The sequence below is a fragment of the Salmo salar genome, chromosome 18 (assembly GCF_965601325.2).
Source record: "Salmo salar chromosome 18, fSalSal1, whole genome shotgun sequence".
NCBI lineage: Eukaryota > Metazoa > Chordata > Actinopteri > Salmoniformes > Salmonidae > Salmo > Salmo salar.
Window position 1 is genome coordinate 85,635,218 of NC_138308.1, and position 20,030 is coordinate 85,655,247.

Below are 20,030 nucleotides of genomic sequence, written 5' to 3' on the forward strand. Positions count from 1 at the left end.
TAAGCTAGAGATTGTGCACCCATGACATGGGGTATCAGCCTACTCAGTGACACTCAGAGAACACAACTTTGTAGAGTTTACAGAAATATTAGTGTCTTATTTTGGTTGTGAAGCGCATTAGCAGAAATATTAGTCCTTTCTTTAAAACAAAATGCAATTTACCACCTGGCTGTCTATTATATCACCCTGTCACGGGCTCTTCTCTTCAACACCACCTCATAAGATCACATGCTGAAAACTCTTATTTTATTGATGTAGAATAGACATGAGATTTGAAATGAGTATTTGGTTTAATTTTGCATAAGGATGTAACTCAGCTGTCCTGATACGAGCGTCCTATTCTTGTTTAGAAACAAGGAATATTACTCAGACTCAGAAGTTACTTATTAACAGTATGACTAACATGATGATTAACAGTCATTTGTTGTAATCTTGTCTTATCATCTTTTGTACACTTTTGTGTTTGAATGAGGACTTGAAACCACAACCCTGGTGCTACCTACTGAGACTAGAATCTAATATAAAACAAATGTCAACAAGAATCAACCTCAGTGAGTTTATTAACACTGAACTACTTGACTGTAATGCCAAATATCAGGGTTAATGTGTGACTTAGTCTTTAGACTGAATCAGCCTCCAGAGGGAGCCCCTTGACCGTTCATTCTAGAATATGAGTATAGTATGTGATGTCTGGGACGACAGACTACAGGCTAGGTTATTCATTACACAAGGGTAATTAATGCAGCCAACTGGTTAGCCCTTTGACCTCCTCTCTCTTACTTATAAAGTACCCAGTGGTGTAAAAATACTTGAAAGTACTACTTAAGTAGTTTTTGGGGGTATCTGTACTTTACTTTAGTATTGCTATTTTTGACAACTTTTACTTCACTACATTCCTAAGAAAATGATGTACTTTTTACTCCATACATTTTACCTGGCACCCAAAAGTACTTGTTACATTTTGAATGCTTAGCAGGACAGGAAAATGGTCTAATTCACACACTTATCAAGAGAACATCCCTGGTCATCCCTACTGCCTCTAAGCTGTCAGATTCACTAAAGACATGCTTTGTGTGTAAATTATGTCTGAGTGTTGAAGCGTGCCACTGGCTATCCGTAAATTTAAAAACTAGAAAATGGTGCCGTCTGGTTTGCTTAATATAAGGAATACGAAATGATTTATTCTTTTACTTTTGATTCTAAAGTTTCATTTAGCAATTACATTTACTTTTGATACTGAAGTATATCTACAACCAAATACTACAACCAAATACTTTTAGACTTTTATTCAAGTAGCTATTTACTGGGTACTTTTCCACTACTGAAAGTGCCTACATTACAGTGACACTATGCAAATAGTGTTTTTTGAAGATCTTTTTAGTCATGACTGCTCTTACCTTCACTCTTCAGACTCCTCCAGAGGGAGCCTCTAAACCATATATTTGGAAGTTAAGTTATGCAAACTTAACTTAATATACAAGTTAGTGTTTATTGGCATTCTAACTTTAAAACCCACCTGAATGCTTGGACCTTAGTTTCTTCAAACCATTTCACACTTTTGTTGGATTTGATTTAACCTGTTGTTTTTTTCTATGATTCCCCATTTCAGCGCACTGTTGGAAGCTCCCGACACGTTGATTCCTCAAGGATATCCAAAGTCTATTGATGGTTAAACATTAATCATTGTAATAAAATGCTCTACGGAGAAAAGGAAAGAGTTTGACTTCTTTTCAACAGACTCTCCATTTAAACTTGCTGTAGCAGCGTACAGGTAACAATTTTTATCCATTAATTCCAAAAAGCTATGTATCCATTTTCAGAAATGTTAGTAATTTCGCTTTTATTGTTTCAAGAAATTATAAAAGAGATTGGTGTGGTGTTATTTCACTATTTAATCATGCCTCGGGGTTCAATGACAGACAATGACAGACAAACAGTTGAAATCGGAAGTTTACATATACTTACGTTGGAGTCATTAAAACTCGTTTTTCAACCACTCCACAAATTTCTTGTTAACAAACTATAGTTTTGGCAAGTCGGTTAGGACATCTACTTCGTGCATGACACAAGTAATTTTTCCAACAATTGTTTACAGACAGATTATTTCACCTATAATTCACTGTATCACAATTCCAGTGGGTCAGAAGTTTACAGACAAAAGGTTGACTGCCTTTAAATATCTTGGAAAATTCCAGAAAATGATGTCATGGCTTTAGAAGCCTCTGATAGGCTAATTGACATCATTTGAGTCAATTGGAGGGGTACCTGTGGATGTCTTTCAAGGCCTACCTTCAAACTCAGTGCCACTTTGCTTGACATCATGGGAAAATCTAAAGAAATCAGCCAAGACCTGAGAATTTTTTTTTGTATACCTCCACAAGTCTGGTTCATCCTTGGGAGCAATTTCCAAACGACTGAAGGTACCACGTTCATCTGTACAAACAATAGGATGCAAGTATAAACACCATGGGATCATGCAGGCGTCATACCGCTCAGGATGGAGACGCGTTCTGTCTCCTAGAGATGAACGTACTTTGGTGCGAAAAGTGCCAATCAATCCCAGAACAACAACAAAGGACTTTGTGAAGAATCTGGAGGAAACAGGTACAAAAGTTTCTATATCCACAGTAAAACGAGTCCTATATCGACATAACCTGAAAGGCCGCTCAGCAAGGAAGAAGCCACTGCTCCAAAACGGCCATAAAAAAAGCCAGACTACGGTTTGCAACTGCACATGGGGACAAAAATCGTACTTTTTGGAGAAATGTCCTCTGGTCTGATGAAACAAAAATAGAACTTTTTGCCCATAATGACCATCGTTATGTTTGGAGGAAAAAGGGGGAGGCTTGCAAGCCAAAGAACACCATCCTAACCGTGAAGCACGGGGGTGGCAGCATGATGTTGTGGGGGTGTTTTGCTGCAGGAGGGACTGGTGTACTTCACAAAATAGATAGAATGATGAGCAATGAAAATGATGTGGATATCTTGAAGCAACATCTTAAGACATCAGTCAGGAAGTTCAATCTTGGTTTGCAAATGGGTCTTCCAAATGGACAATGACCCCAAACATACTTCCAACATTGTAGCAAAATGGCTTAAGGACAACAAAGTCAAGGTTATTGGAGTGGCCATCACAAAGCCCTGACCTCAATCCTATAGAAAATTTGTGGGCAGAACTGAAAAAGCGTGTGCAAGCAAGGAGGCCTACAAACCTGACTCAGTTACACCAGCTCTGTCAGGAGGAATGGGCCAAAATTCACCCAATTTATTGTGGGAAGCTTGTGGAAGGCTACCCGAAACGTTTGACCCAAGTTAAACAATTTAAAGGCAATGCTACCAAATACTAATTGAGTGTATGTAAACTTCTGACCCACTGGGAATGTGATGAAATAAATAAAAGCTGAAGTAAATATTTCTCTCTACTATTATTCTGACATTTCACATTCTTAAAATAAAGTGGTGATCCTAACGGACCTAAGACAGGGAATTCTTACTGGAATTAAATATCAGGAATTGTGAAAAACTGAGTTTAAATGTATTTGGCTAAGGTGTATGTGAACTTCCAACTTCAACTCATCATTTGTTTAAAATCTATCACTTAATGCTTACTTTCCAAAGTCAAATAATATTTTTTTCATTTATTGGTACAAAATGCAATTTTTCCGCCGCACTCTCAGGGAACAAAGAAGTACTGCTAGTAGTACTGCTAGGTTATACAAAGTCAAATGTAACAAATAAAACATTTTATATGAACTGTACAAATTATACATTTGTGACATCATAAATAAATAGTATTCAATACAGTAATATGAGATCTGTACTGTATGTAAAACATTTACATTTGACATTTTAGTAATTTACCAGATGCTCTTACCCAGAGTGACTTACAGTAAGTGCAATCATCTTAACCACATGTCACAGTCAAATATACAGGATAAACATTCCATTTCAGCTAAACAATGCAGACAGCATTCTGCAACAAAAATAAAAAAAATATTGTAGATATGGAAATAATATATTTCGAGATGGTAATCTTGTCATCTGTTCAAAAGGTATTTTTATACCTTCTAATACATCTAATTTTTGTATTCACAGCATCGTTGTTTTGGTATGTAATACATTGCTTCTAATTCTTTGTGAGGTTTAACGGTGGTTGGCATCCAGTATATGTTTCATTACCACCAACAACTAGACTTTACCACCACCAGCTAGACTATAATGGATGTACAGTGCATTCGGAAAGTATTCAGACCTGAATACTCTTTTTTATCAGTCATCGGGTAGTATTGTATATGTTTCTATGTCAGACGCTTCTCTTGTTTTGTATCGCTTGGTGTTCGTTATTAGTGAACTCACTAACTGCACCTACTTTCTGACTCCCTGTGTCTACTTTACAAGACCCCTTGACTTTTTCCACATTTTGTTACGTTAAAACCGTATGCTGAAATGGATTAAATAAATAAAAATGCTCATCAATCTTCACAAAATACCCCATAACGTCAAAGCGAAAAAACAGGTTTTTAGAAAATGAAAAAACTGAAATACCTTATTTACTTTAAGTATTCATACCCTTTGCTATGAGACTTGACATTGAGCTCAGGTGCATCCTGTTTCCATTGATCATCCTTGAGATGTTTTTACAACTTGATTGGAGTCCACCTGTGATAAATTCAATTGACTGGACATGATTTGGAAAGGTACACACCTGTCTATATAAGGTCCCACAGTTGACAGTGCATGTCAGAGCAAAAACCAAGCCATGATGTCCCAAGAACACAATGGCCTCCATCATTCTTAAATGGAAGAAGTTTGGAACCACCAAGACTCTTCCTAGAGAAGGGCCTTGGTCAGGGAGGTGATCAAGAACATGATGGTAACTCTGACAGAGCTCTAGAGTTCCTCTGTGGAGATGGGAGAACCTTCCAGAAGTACCACCCTCTCTGCAGCACTCCACCAATCAGGTCTTTATGGTAGAGTGGCCAGACGGAAGCCACTCATCAGTAAAATGCACATGACAGCCAACTGGAGTTTGCCAAAAGGCACCTAAAGACTCACAGACCATGAGAAACAAGATTCTCTGGTCTGATGAAACCAAGAATGAACAATTTTGCCTGAATGCCAAGCGTCACCTCTGGAAGAAACATGGACCCATCCCTACGGTGAAGCATGGTGGTGGCAGTGTCATGGTGGTGGCAGATGTTTTTCAAAGGAAAGGACTGGGAGACTAGTCAGGATCGAGGCAAAGATGAACAGAGCAAAGTACAGACAAATCCTTGATGAAAACCTGCTCCGGAGTGCTCAGGACCTCAAGAAGGTTCACCTTCCAACAGGTAGCAATGCTCCCCATTAAACCTGACAGAAACCTCCCAAAAAATGTGTGCCACACTTGTAGCGCCATACCCAAGGAGACTCAAGGCTTTAATTGCTGCCAAAGGTCCTTCAACAAAGTGCTGAGTAAAGGGTATGAATGCTTATGTACAGAAAATGTGATATTTCAATTTTTTGTTTGTTTTTTTACATTTGCAAAAAAATCTAAAAAACTGTTTTTCTTTGTCATTATGATTGAGGAAATCAATAATTGAATACATTTTAGAAGAAGGCTGTAAACTAACACAATTTGGAAAACGTCAAGGGGGTCTGAATACTTTTCAAAGGCACTGTATATATCCATTATACTTTGTGATATAAAATGGGAAAAGGAAAAACTGCCGTGCCAACTAACCGTACACTCATTAAAAACCCACCACCATATTTAACCTTATCTAATCCTACACCAGGCCAACAGCAGAAAACTACTACTCAACACCCCCTGCAACTCTTCTGCAGAAAAACCTCACAATCCCAAATACATCTCTGCAGCTGCCACCATAACCTCTGTTTTCTATGAGTTGCATTCCTATTTCTAAAGTAGAGTTGACAACCATGGATATGAACGCTAAGAAATCCACCTCACTGAAACATATTATTCCTATCACACTTTATTGGCCTCTCAGGATCCCTCACCATGTACCCATCTTCCTGTACAACTCCCTTCACTGCCTCAGCACATGACACCTTCTGTACTACTCTGACCCTGGCAACCTCAACCTGCCTTTCTCTCACCGGCCACCTCCGATTTCCAGCACTATGGGCACCCTCAAAGCTAACACACACAACTACACATTCCTTAGTTTTGTGCCCTTCTGCACACTTCTCACATCTAGGAATCTCCATCCTACACAATGCTGCAACATGGCCATAAGCTTGACACCTATAACAACGTAATGGGTTCGGGACAAAAGCTCTCACGGGATAACTGACATATTGTAAAATGGCGCTGATAGAGAGGGCAGCCGTTCTTCTAGCCCCTAAGAAAATTTACAGTATTTTGTTTTTTTAATGTTTTATTTCTTACATTATTAGGTCAGATTATTTTTGTTGTTATTACATACAGCCAGGAATAACTTTTGGATATCAGAGCGGCGGTAACCCACCAGCATTACCAACGTTACGATCGGGAATATGATTTTCCCAAATCAGATCCTTTGTTCGTTCCACCCAGGGCAATTGAACTGTTCCCTGAAGCTGATCCAAAACATCGCCGGCGGAGAAGAGATACTCGGAGTGGATTTATAGTCGGACTCAGGAGGCACGCACACCACCTACCGCATCCGAGTATATTGCTCACTAATGTTCAGTCTCTGGACAATAAAGTTGACGAGCTCAGGGCAAGGATTTCTTTCCAGAGAGATATCAGGGATTGTAACATACTCTGTTTCACGAAACATGGCTCTCGGGATATTCTGTCTGAGTCCATACAGCCAGTTGGGTTCTCAGTTCATCGTGCAGACAGGAATAAATATCTCTCCGGGAAGACGAAGGGTGGGGTGTATGTTTCATGATTAACTACTCATGGTGTGATTGTGATAACATACAGGAACTCAAGTCCTTTTGTTAATCCAACCTAGAATACCTCACAATCAAATGCCGACCGTATTACCTCCCAAGAGAATTCCCTTTGGTTATAGTCACAGCCGAGAATATTCCCCCTCAAGCCGATACCATGACGGCCCTCAAAGAACTTCACTGGACTCTATGCACACTGGAAACCACATATCCCGAGGCCACATTTATTGTAGCTGGGGATTTTAACAAAGCAAATTTGAGGAAAACGCTACCAAGTTCTATCAACACATTGACTGTAGTAATCGCGCTTCTCAAACACTCGACCACTGCTACTCCAACTTCCGGGATGCCTACAAGGCCCTCGTCTGCCCTCCCTTTCGCTTCACCCGTAATAACATCAGCTAAACACGTGTATGTGACCAATACAATTTGATTTGATTTGACATCCTAACTTAACTTTGTCGGGTAAAGACTCTGCATCAAAACTCATCAGGACAGACAAAGTCTTCTTGTTTCATCACGCTCCCCATCGGTTCTGCGTCGTACCAAACGGCAGGTGTCACATATACCAGGAATCTTCCATTTCAGTTGCTCCTCCTTAACACTAAATGCCACCCAGCTAAAAATCATCATAAGTCCACTTAGAGTAACATTCACCGACTCAGCAGTCCCCAACCTCTTCTCCACCCAACCTAACACCACACATGGATCCGCCAGCAGGTTAGCATCCATTATCTCCAAACTTCTCACTCCAACTGGGCCAGAATCATCCTTATCATTATTGGGATGAGGCTCAACCTTGGCCATCTTCACCACACCTGCCACCGCAGGTAATTCATTCTGAATCTTGTCAGATTCATTTTCGTCCTCTACCCAAGTGTTGTGATTTATCCAATGTCCTCACTTTAACTTCGGCATATTTCCTTCTTCCTCAGTTTCCCTATCCGTCGTCAGAATACATTGATTATTTGTGAGAAAACACATTGATATGAATTGCTGTGTTTTCACAAATGGATGTCAATTCATTTTAAATGTCCCCCCCCAAAAGAAATGTGATACCAAATAAATTCATGATATCTTTTGACTTTTTAAAGCTTAATATATATTTTTGTAGACTTAATGAACCATGCGATTAACAGGACCTGGTTTTATGTTCCATGTCAGGTGCATCATGGGACCTTTGATCCGGCAAGTCTGTTTGTCAACATTCCTCATCTTCTTTATTGCCTGTTCATCTGTTGCAGGTAATTAATATTACAAGTGATCTTTTATCCATGTAAACTTTTACCTACAACTACAACTTAAATATAATAAACACATTTAAATGTGTCAGTGGTTTTGTTTGAGATTGACTGCATTGCAGTCGGAAATTGCAGAGCGAGTGATCTACAAATCATCTTGCATCTTAAATAACAACTTATTATAATATGTAAATTACGGAAGATCATTCTCTCAACGTTTATCCACAATATGTAACCAATTTGATACTCTTGAACGTTAATATCATATTGTACTCAGTAGGTCCTACTAATAAGTTAGCCTATTGATAAAAAATCTATATATCTACTTCTTCGGTATTAGTGGTATACTCTATACATTAGTATGATGGTCACTTATGTTAAAAGGAAACTTTGTGTAAATGTCTTGAAAAGTTATTGCCCGATATGAGCCGCTCTTATCTTTGTGTCCTTCAGACTGATAACACTTTCTCCTCTCTCCACTCAGATATGCAGCTTGTTGTCCCTCCTGACCCTGTAGTTACCTCTGCTGGTCATGACGTCATCCTTCCCTGTCACCTGTCTCCTCAAACCAGTGCTGTTGACATGGAAATCAGGTGGTTTAAGGAAGGAGAATTCGCTAACCCCCTGTACCTGTATGATGGTGGAAAGGTGACAGAGAGGAAAGGCTATGAGGGTAGAGTGAGTGTGTTCACTCAGGAGCTGGAGAAAGGCAATATATCACTGCTGCTGAATAATGTCATGGCTTCTGAAAGGGGAAGCTACAAATGCCAAGCCAGCTACTTGGACTGGATTCAGGAACTGCCTGTTGTGCTACAGGTTAAACGTAAGTAAATAACACTCTATTCAGTAAGAGGATCAATTTAATCCATTCCTGTCTAGTGCAGAATCATCAAAGCAGATCAACAGAAAGTAGAGTATTTTAGATTTTACAATAGGGTAAAACTATTTTTTCATCTGTTTCTTTACAGAGCAGGGCAGTGTCCCCAGGATCTCCATGAGGAAGCACCACAGAGTGTTCATCCAGCTCAGCTGCAGTTCAGAGAACTGGTACCCAGAGCCTGACATGCTGTGGACGGACAGCAGTGGGAAGGAGATCACCTCAGCAGAGACAGAGAGACCCAAACAGAAGGAGGGGGGCGTCCTGTACTCCATAACCAGTCACATGAGAATAAGGAATGACCAACTGGAGGGGGTCACCTGTGTGGTGATGTCAGAGTACCAGGGAACCAAGATGGAGTCTACACTGCAGATGACTGGTGAGTTTAGGAACTTTAGGTCTCAACTTACTGTTTAGAAGAATAGAATACACAAGGTGCAATTTTGAAATTTGGTTGTGCATCAGCAGTCACTCAATTAGCCCATGTCAGCAAACATTTTGATTGGTAAGTTAGTCTAGCGGACAGCTATCTAAACTTATAGAAAGCGTGGTTGTTTTACTGACCGAATTATCACATTAAAAACTGTAAACATTTGCCTCCACCCTATGGCAAAGTTATGAGTTCTGTTTTTTTGTGGCCCACACCACCATCAAAGTTGCCCATCCCTGCTGTAGACCAATGCCCTAAACAAGTGGTCCAGGGGCCTGTTTGTTCATCATGGTGATAATGTATAAAGTTCCCGACTCAAGGTACATCTTATATAAGACGAAAATTAGGTTGGAGTTTAATTATGTGACATTTGTAAAAATGTGGAATATTGAACCTTAAACAATTTGCAGGACTAATGTATTGCAATGGTAATCTAATCTAACCTTTAACCCTGCTTGTGTTACAGAGGAATTCTACATGAGCAGTTTGCCAGACCGGGTGTATATCTCTGCATTTGTGATTCCTGTGTTTCTGGGACTGCTGTGTATCACTGCATCGGTGCTCTCCTTATTCCATCAGAGAAGAGGTGGATCTCACTTGTTGTTTAAATATGATATCAGGGTATAATTATACACAAGCATGTTTATTAGTAGGTTCTATGATTCAACATTTTTGTAGGCCATTTCAGATGTTATTGGAATTAAATTTCATATACTTTCATTGTTGCATGCAATATTGTTGTGCAAGTACTTTGTGTAATGATGATATTATATATTCACCTCCAGTTGTTCGAGAAAAACTGAAGCCTTTGGGTAAGAAACGATACTGGAAGATGCATTAACTGAGTTCTGTAACACATTTGAAAAACACCAACATCTCAAGTCAAATTTTTTATAAATAAACAAAAAACAATTGTCAAAAAGGAATTCAAATATCAGGTAGTATGCCGTATATTGAACTCATTCACAAATATATAATAATATATGTTTTTACAATAGATGACATGAATACAAAATTAAAAGCTATGGACCAAGGTATGCAATATTTATCTTCAATATATACAGTATTTCTTTAAAATTAATAATTTCAAACTGTTTTAATTCAAACCGAAATAACAACTTTCCTCTACTGTATATTACAGATCTCATCAAAAAGACAGAGGAACTCACTTATAAGGATAAGTTAATGGGTACGTATTATGTGTTTTACAGTTGATGGAGCATTATTTATTTCACAAGTATTAAAAGTGAATTGATACAGTAACATGATTTTGTATTTTCACAGGAATTACTGAAACAATCCCAGACTCTGGTAACTATCGGCTTCTTTCTGTAACGTGGGTCATACAAAGGGGACCAAGGCACAGAGTGTAGAGTGCTCATCTTCTTTTTATTGAAGTAACGTGAACACTTAAACCAAAATCACAAAAACAACGAAACAGTTCCGTAAGGCAACACAGGCTATACAGAAAATAACCACCCACAAAACACAAGTGAAACAACATCAACTAAATATGGCCTCCAATTAGAGACAACGACAACCAGCTGCCTCTAATTGGAGGTCATGCCAAAAAACCAACATAGAAATAGAAAAACTAGATTAAACCATAGATAAAGAAAACATAGATCCTAAACCAAAAACACCAAAACACACAAAACAAACACCCCCTGACCATACTATAATGACAAATAACCCCTTTTACTGATCAGGACGTGCTGCACACACTTCAAGTGATTTGTCATCTAAATATATAATCCATGCATTTTTGTTTTCAGAAATACAGTGCGTTATGAAATTATTGACACCCTTGATAAAGATGTGCAACAATGACTGGATAAAATAAATAATTTAAATTCTGAATAATATTGTATGCTCAAAGAAATTGGGTAATTATATTATTGAATACTAATACAATTGCTCTGAGAAATAGATTTTGTTTAACAAGTACTCTTTTTTTCTCAAAAATGTAGAGGTCAAAATTATTGACACACCTGTTTTCAATACATTTTAATACCTCACCTTGCGAGGATTTTGACACTGAGACTTTTTCTAAAATGTTATTTTTTTTAGTTGGAAAACACATCGGGAGGGATCTCCATATAGAAACCTTCCAGATCTTTGATTTCGTTCGTCTGGACCTCCCTCTTTAATTCAAACCATAGGTTTTTAAGTTCGTAGACTGACATTGTCGTGTGCTTTAGGTCATTGTCATGCTGAAAGGTCCACTTGCGGACGAGTTTCTGCCTCCTGGCAGAGGCAACCAGGTTTCTGACTAAAATGTCCTGCTACTGGGTAAATTTCATGATGATAACCCCATAACATCAAATATCCACCATATTTTACAGTAGTTATGGGGTTATTTTCTGCTCGTGTATTCTCATTTCGAAACCAAACCCACCACAGGAGTGTGTGGCTCTATTTTCATGGCATCTGACCAAAGCACCGGTTCCAGTCCAAAAGCCAATGTAGTTTACCAAAGTGCCAATGCCATTTAGCAAACTGCAGTTTTTTACATTTTATGGATGACATGAAAATAGAGCTCTTTGGCCACGTGCACCAGTGGTGGGTTTGGCGTCAAAATGAGAATGCATCAGCAGAACAGATTACTTCTTAGTGGGGACTGCAATTATTGACACCCTTGATAAAGATGAGCAATAATAACTGTATTCAATAAACAATTCAGATACTGAGCTATATTGTATGTAAAATAAATCCTGAAATGATATGATTTTATACAGATACAATTGCTCAGAGAAATAGATTCATTTAGTTTATTTATTTATTTTTAAAAATTCAAAAAGTAGAGGTCAACATTATTGACAATTATTATTGACATCCATAAAGATTCTTATGAATAAAGTAGTCAAATGTTTAGTATTCAGTACTATATTCCTAAAACGCAATGACTACATCAAGCTTGTGACTCTACCAACTTGTTGGATTCATTTTCAACTGGTTTTGGTTGTGTTTCAGATTATTTTGCGCCCAACAGAAATGAATGGTTAATAATGTATAGTGTCAGTTTGGAGTCACTTATATTACAAATAAGAATAAAAAATGCTTTTATACACTTCTAATTGTATTCTTATAAATGTGACTACAAAGTGACACAATACATAATTTGCCATTCATTTCTATAGAGCACAGAATTATCTGAAACACATCCAAAACGAAGTGTTTAGAAACATTTTCTATTCTTATTTACAATAAAAGTGTCTCCAAAATGACTCTCATAACCTCATAGTCATTGTATCATTTCAAATCCAAAGTGTTGGATTACAGAGCCAAGACAACCAAAAATGTGTCACTGTCCCAGTACTTTTGTGTTTAAATACTTACATCAATGCCTTTTCTTCTTCTCCTACATAGTTTGGAGCTTGATGGTTGATCATGCAGGTAATTATGAACACTGTTATATTTCAAATGTTTCATGATGTTTGGGACTAATATTATACTCACACACACACACACCTATATCATTTTATGTTTCATTTTTAACATGTGACATTTCCTACCACAAAAAATATTAAATTCAGTAACAATATTTGATATTTTATCTTTAATTTTACATTTTATTTTTAACATTAATGTTATCACATTGCCTACCACAAATTCAATTAAAATGTATTGTTTTTTCAATGGTCATGGTAATTCATTATAGAACAAACAAAACACGTTGAAATATGTTAATGTTATTGGATTCATATCTTGCTTTAAAACATCAGAATTCTTTTTAACATTGTAACAAAAATTACATGGATTTTTTTTCAGTGGATGTCACTTTCGACCCTGACACTGCACATGTCAAACTCTCTTTATCTGATGATAACAGACGTCTCAAATTTGGAGAATTCAAAGAAAAAAAAGATTGTGAGAATATCAAAGAAAAATGCAAAGACACTAAACATAAGTTTAAATTTAATCAATGTGTCTTGGGAATGGAAGGATATGAAAAAGGTACACATTACTGGGAGGTTGACCTGGGGAAGAAGAGCCAGTGGAGTGTTGGGATCGCTCAGGACACAGAGAAGAGAGACAACATCCAAATGTATCCAGAAAATGGCTTCTGGAGCATATGTTACAAAGATGGAGAACTGAAAACAGTTGAACAGTCTTCTACTTTCCTTCCCATTGAACTGAAACCTGAGAAGCTGGGAGTTTTCATGGACTATGAGAGGGGACAGATAACATTTTTCAACGTGGAGAAGAAATGCCACATACACTCCTTCTATGGCATGTTTACTAAGAAACTCTATCCGTTCTTTGGTCCTTTGATTGATTGTAAAGAGGAACTCAAAATCTCACCTGTGGTACAAAGAGACAAACCCTCAACCTCCGAGAACTGTTAGTGTAAATAATGGAAGATGACAGTCATTGAAAAAAAGGTATTTAGAACCCAAAGCTTATTATATACGCTTAATTTAAAGATGAAATGTAAATCCTAAAATGTAGCTTTTACACATGTTAGTTTTGTAGTGTAGAATATACACTGAGTGTACAAAATATTAAGAACACCTTCCTAATTTTGCCATCAGAACAGCCTCATTTCAATCTACAAGGTGTCTACATGCTTCCCACTGGATGTCTTTTGGGTGGTGGACCATTCTTGATACACACGGGAAACTGTAGAGCATGAAAAACGCTGCAGCGCTGCAATTCTTGACACAAACCAGTGCACTTGGCACCTACTTCCATTCCCCATTCAAAGGCACTTAAATATTTTGTCTTGCCCATTCACTCTCGAACGACACACATACACAATCAATTGTCTCAAGGCTTAAAAGTCCTTCTTTAACCTGTCTCCTCCCCTTCATCTACACTGACTGAAGTGGATTTAAGTGGCATCAATAAGGGATCATAGCTTCAACTGTTCAGGAAAGAGCAGGAAGTCTTAGCTGTTTTTAGTACTGTATGACAATATATAATAATTGACTCACTCACTGTAATTATGTGTTGTTTTGAAATATTATGTTAAAAAAAATCACTCACTGTACTCAGTGTTAAATCTGTAAAAATGTAAAAACGTTTGTTACATTAATAAAAGGCATTTAAAAATGTGTCTGTATTGTATTAAAATATGTATTAAAATATGAGACATGTCCTTTATAATAATGTCTACACCCATAAATAAGTTTGCGTTAGTCACAAAAAAGCTTTTTCGTTTAATAATCAGAAAATGCAGAATCATTTTCATGCAGAGTCATGCAGAATATATGTAAATTCCATATCACATTGTTCCTGTAGATTTTGTTATATGCACTATTTAAAATCAAATCTGTGAGTGCAAACATTGTATTAATGATGTCCCAGAAGAGCAGTCTTGACATTGTAAAGACGAAGGCCTCTGATGCAGAGTTGTGCTTACCAATGGCTGATTACAAACCTTCCCAATCTATACATTGTTATGTAAGAGCAGCATAAACTGATTGATCCTCATGATCACAAGGAATAAACTGATACACATTCAAGTATTAAAAGGAATATTTTATTTTTCACAAATCAATACAGCGTACAATAAATGTGCATAAAGGGAGAAATAACATTACCTGTTCACTATGCATGATTTATCTTATAATATCCTTGTGGTTTGAGAAAAACAACTGAAATAGCGGTTAAATTGTATTCAAGTCAAAGACAAAGAATATAAAGTCAACGTGAGAAAGCAACACATTTCTATAATAAGCAAAATGTATCATACAATTTAAACAACTCCAAGCAAATGTGTAAATATTACTGAAGTGACAATCATTAGTGATTGACCATCATTGGTGTAGTTAGGCCCACTCATGTTTAGCATTCCATCACAATAAACTAGCCTATTGACAGATGTGGAGGTGATAGTTTATGCTTTAGACTATTTCAATGGACAAAATTCTGATTGGTTTTGCATCGTTGTTCCAGGGTGAGAAAAGTGGGCGGGCCTCATCCTCATAACTTGGTCCATTGGTAAATGAGTGGATGAGTGAGCTGTCTTCTGCATTGTAAAAAGTCACCTTCCTTTCCTGATAATCCACATAGATACCCACTCGGTGTAGAGTTATTACTTTATGGACATCATCATCATCTATGAACGCTTTAAAGTCTTTGCCTTCAGAGATCCCGATTACCCAGAAGCCATTGTCTGGGCTGAGAACCAACTGTCCTTTCCTGCTAGCTGTTGCCCTGGTAACACCAAGTACCCAGTCCATTTTCTCCTTTACACACACCTCCCAGTAGGCCCTCATAGCACGGCCCATACTGCCCAACACATATGGGGCTTCATCAAAATGCTTGTCAATGTCATTCTTGTCAATCTCTGTCTGTGGTTCTTGTTTTTGCTTCACCCGCTCCACAACTTTCCCATTGTGTGATATCTTCAGCTGAGAGTGAGCTGCTTGATGTCTCCAGGTGTATGGTGTTTCCTCCAAAACAAAATGTTTTTTTTTGTGGATGGGTATAATTTGTATGAAAAAAATCGATAATATTAATATTTAAAATGACTAAATCGGTAATTTTCTATACATTTATTTAAATTTGCATCGAGACGCTTCTGGGGGGATTCTGGTAAGTTTCCGGCAAAGTCGGCTGAATTCTGGTAGACGGAAACGGACTGATGTACTTGGGCCGATTCTGGGCAGTCATTCATTTGATTCCGGGCCGAGTCCGACACCCGATTCCGGGCCAATTCAATCAGCTCCGTCCCCCCGAGAGGGCCGCTTCTGGACCAATTCCTCTTTGCTAGCTGGGAGATAACAGAGTACGGAGCTATAACGGAGTGTACATTTCAGATAAGAAATAAACGTTATTTTCTACCCATAGCTTCTTATAACAATGAGAGTAATGTTTAACCACACCTAGACTTTGAGGCTCGAAGGTTCTGAGGCTCCCTCTAAAGGTTTCTCCAGCAGTAAACGTTAAAACAGGTCAGGCCATACAAATGTAATTAAATGTTTAATGAATGGCCGTCTTCACATTTAACAAATTATTTATTTAAATCAAAATCGGAGATATTGAAAATTATACTGAAAAAGTGCATTATTATAGCAAAAAATATGCCTTCAAGCTTCCGTTAAAGAGATACAACTTCCACTTGGATTATGGCTGAACTATGCCTCTTTTATCCTCCCCAAGAGCATAAAATCTCTAGGTATCATTAAGTTTTGAACTAAGGTTGCTATAGCAACAAGATAATCTACTTTTTTATTTATTTATTTATCCCTTGTTTGCCTCGCTTAAAAAAAACTAATAAATCTGTTAAACGTTTAATAACATGTGTACGACCTCATGGCCAAACAGATGCTGTACACCCTGACTGGCAAAGAAAACAGTCACGTAAATGTCCAACATTTCATCTCTGCTTAATTCATATGTCTGTTAACATGGAAGTACGCTAATCACTCAAGGAGAAGTACTTAGTGTTCAATCATGCTTTTTATTATCAGAAATGTAAGATGTGTCATTGTAAATTCTTCTTCCTCTTGCAAGCCCCTGTTAAATAATAAATATATGAGATGTATCTGTACGAGTAAAAATACATTTCCTTAATTTATGCAAGCAGAATTTAGAATTTTCTTGTTCATCTATAGATAGCATACTACTCTGAAACATTTGCTATTCCTTTATAAAGTATTTTGGTTTAGTGTTTTCTTGCCTCTCACCTGTCAACAGTTCTCAGAGTTTGAGGGGTTTACTAAATGCTAGATATGTACAGGTGACAGAACATTACAGAACTACATTACAACACTACAAAGAATACAGTCACACTCAATACTTACATTTGTAAAAAAATATATAATTATCCCATGTGGCTCAGTTGGTAGAGCATGGTGTTTGCAATGCCAGGGTTGTTGGTTTGATTCAAAAGCGGGACCAGTATGGGAAAAAAAAAAAAAGAAATGTATGCTTTCACTACTGTAAGTCGCTCTGGATAAGAGCGTCTGCTAAATGACTAAAATATAAATGTAGTAATTTACAGCTTATCTGAGTTGAACTGCCTTTTATTTGATTTAGTTTTAATGGATGTAGCTTTAATGGATGAGCATAAATTATAATTTACATTTTCAACTTTGGATGAGGTTTCCCAAAATACATTTATGCACTGGTAAGAGTTTGAGTTTCTCTTTACAAATTCTAATAGGGCCAAAGACGGGATATACTATCTTAGTCCATGTTCCAGAAAGGAGTGAATGTGGCACCTCTTCTCCACGTTGAAAAATGGTATCTGTCCTCCCTACTAGTCCACTAACACTGCCAGCTTCTCAGCTGTCAGTTCAATAGGAAGCTCATCAACAGTTTCCAGTTCTCCATGATGACAACATGCTCCAGTAGCCATTATCTGGATACTTTAGTAGGTTAGATGAACCCAGTGGTGGAAAAAGTAGCCAATGTTCATACTTGAGTAAAAGTGAACATACCTTAAAAGAAAATGTCTCAAGTAAAAGTAAAAGTCACCTAGTAAAATACAACTTGAGTAAAAGTCTAAAAGTATTTGGTTTTAAATGTACTGAAGTATCAAAAGTAAAATTATAAATAATTTAAAATGTCTTATATTAAGCAAACCAAACGACACGATTTTCTAGTTGTTTTAATTTACGGATAGCCAGGGGCACAGTTCAACACTCAGACATAATTTACAAATAAAGCATTTGTGTGAGTCTGTGAGTCTGCCAGATCAGATGCAGTAGAGATGACCAGGGATGTTTTCTTGATAAGTATGGGAATTAGACAATTTTCCTGTCCTGATAAGCATTCAAAACGTAACAAGTACTTCTGGGTGTCAGGGAAAATGTATGGAATAAAAATTACATTCTTTTCTTTAGGAATGCAGTGGAGTAAAAGTAAAAGTTGTCAAAATTATAAATAGTAAAGTAAAGGTTAGATACCCCAAAAAACGACTTAAGTAATACTTAAAAGTATTTTTACACCACTGGATGAACCTCTTCTCTGGATCCTGTGTGACTCCAACACTCCACTGAGTTTTCTTCCTCAATTCAACCTCCCAGTAATGTTTACCTGTATCATATCCCTCCATTCCCAAGACACGCTTTCTTCCCAGAAACCTCTTCCCAGGACCTTCTATTTTGTTTTTCTTCCCAGGTGTCCCAGTACACTCTTCTTTGTGCTTTTCTTCAAACTTCACACATTTGTTGTCCTGTCCTGATATAGACTGGGGTGTGCAGTGGCAGGGTCGAAAGTCTAGATTTTATGGAAATATGGAAAACTTATTTCCCTCATTAAAATGCAAATCAATTTATAACATTTTTGACATGCGTTTTTCTGGATTGTTTTGTTGTAATTCTGTCTCTCACTGTTCAAATAAACCTATCATTAAAATTATAGACGGATCATTTCTTTGTCAGTGGGCAAACATACTGTCACGGCTGTCTAGGACCAGTGGAGATGTGGAATCAGGAGCAGGAGACAGAGGGCCGGAGCAACTGTGTTTTAATAATAATAATTGCAAACGCAATAGCCGTAGGGCACAGGGCGCGTGGCGAAGTCCGCCAAGGGAAAAACACATTCCCAAAATAAGCGCACTGGAAAGAAGCGCACGGGGCGCAGCCCGGCAATATGATGGACAATAACAGCGAAAGAACAGCTTACACTCGCAACTGTCCTGAGTGGACAATAAACAATCCCACACGAGAACCCCAACTGAAAATACACACTAAATAACCCCCCACTAATGACAAACACAAAACAGGATAGACAGACAAAACCAAAAGAAACAGAAACAACGATCGGTGGCAGCTAATAGGCCGGCGACGACGACCGCCGAGCGCCGCCCGACCGAGGAGGGGCGCCACCTTCGTTAGATACTGTGACAGTACCCCTCCCCTGACGGCCCGGAGGGCGAGGCGCCGGCCGATCCGGACGGCGACGGTGGAATTCTTGTAGCATAGGTGGATCTAGAATGTCCGCCGCCGGAACCCAGCACCTCTCCTCCGGACCGTACCCCTCCCAGTCCACGAGGTACTGCAGGCCCCCTACCCGACGTCGGGAGTCCAGGGGGGGCGGGGGGACCTCCAGCACCTCATCGTCCTGCAGTGGACCAGCTTCCACCGGCCTGAGGAGAGACACATGAAACGAGGTGTTAATGCGGTAATATGAAGGGAGTTGTAACCTGTAAAACACCTCGTTTATCCTCCTCAGGACTTTGAACGGCCCCACAAACCGCGGACCTAGCTTCCGGCAGGGCAGGCGGAGAGGCAGGTTCCGGGTCGAGAGCCAGACTCTGTCCCCCGGATTATACACGGGGGCGTCACTGCGGTGGCGGTCAGCGCTCTCCTTGTGTCGTTCACCAGCCCTCCTTAGGCACTCCTGGACACCATTCCAGGTCTCCTGAGAGCGCTTCACACATGCCTCCACCGCAGGAGCCTCCATCTGGCTCTGTTGCCATGGCACCAGGACCGGCTGATACCCCAATACCACCTGGAAGGGTGACAGGTTGGTAGAGGAGTGGCGCTGAGAGTTCTGGGCCATCTCGGCCCATGGCACGAACTGCGCCCACTCCCCTGGCCGGTCCCGGCAATACGACCGCAGGAACCTGCCCACATCCTGGTTAATGCGCTCTACCTGCCCATTACTCTCGGGGTGGAACCCCGAGGTCAAGCTGACC

At 38.7% G+C, this 20,030-nt stretch overlaps 2 protein-coding genes across 8 annotated transcripts in view; one reads left to right on the plus strand and one right to left on the minus strand.

Annotated features, from left to right (window-relative positions):
* The window catches only part of LOC106577961 (ret finger protein-like 4A), a 65,522-nt gene that overhangs the window by 16,427 nt on the left and 29,065 nt on the right, over nt 1-20,030 (minus strand). The gene's annotated exons all lie outside the window — the stretch shown is intronic.
* LOC106577960 (butyrophilin subfamily 2 member A1) lies at nt 1,574-15,354 on the plus strand. 4 transcript variants are annotated; one of them, XM_082965239.1, is made up of 12 exons: nt 7,603-7,715; nt 8,050-8,129; nt 8,611-8,949; nt 9,095-9,382; nt 9,900-10,019; nt 10,219-10,245; nt 10,432-10,467; nt 10,575-10,622; nt 10,718-10,744; nt 12,803-12,829; nt 13,205-13,818; nt 13,969-14,490. In XM_082965239.1, exons 1-11 carry the CDS (start codon nt 7,672-7,674, stop codon nt 13,780-13,782), a joined length of 1,614 nt encoding a protein of 537 aa, XP_082821365.1. In that variant the 5' UTR covers nt 7,603-7,671; the 3' UTR covers nt 13,783-13,818; nt 13,969-14,490. The 4 variants fall into 4 exon arrangements, with proteins under 4 accessions (XP_014011924.1, XP_082821365.1, XP_082821366.1 ...); XM_014156449.3 differs by lacking the exon at nt 7,603-7,715 and adding an exon at nt 1,574-1,771 and having other exon boundaries at nt 13,205-14,490; XM_082965240.1 differs by lacking the exons at nt 13,205-13,818; nt 13,969-14,490 and adding an exon at nt 15,335-15,354.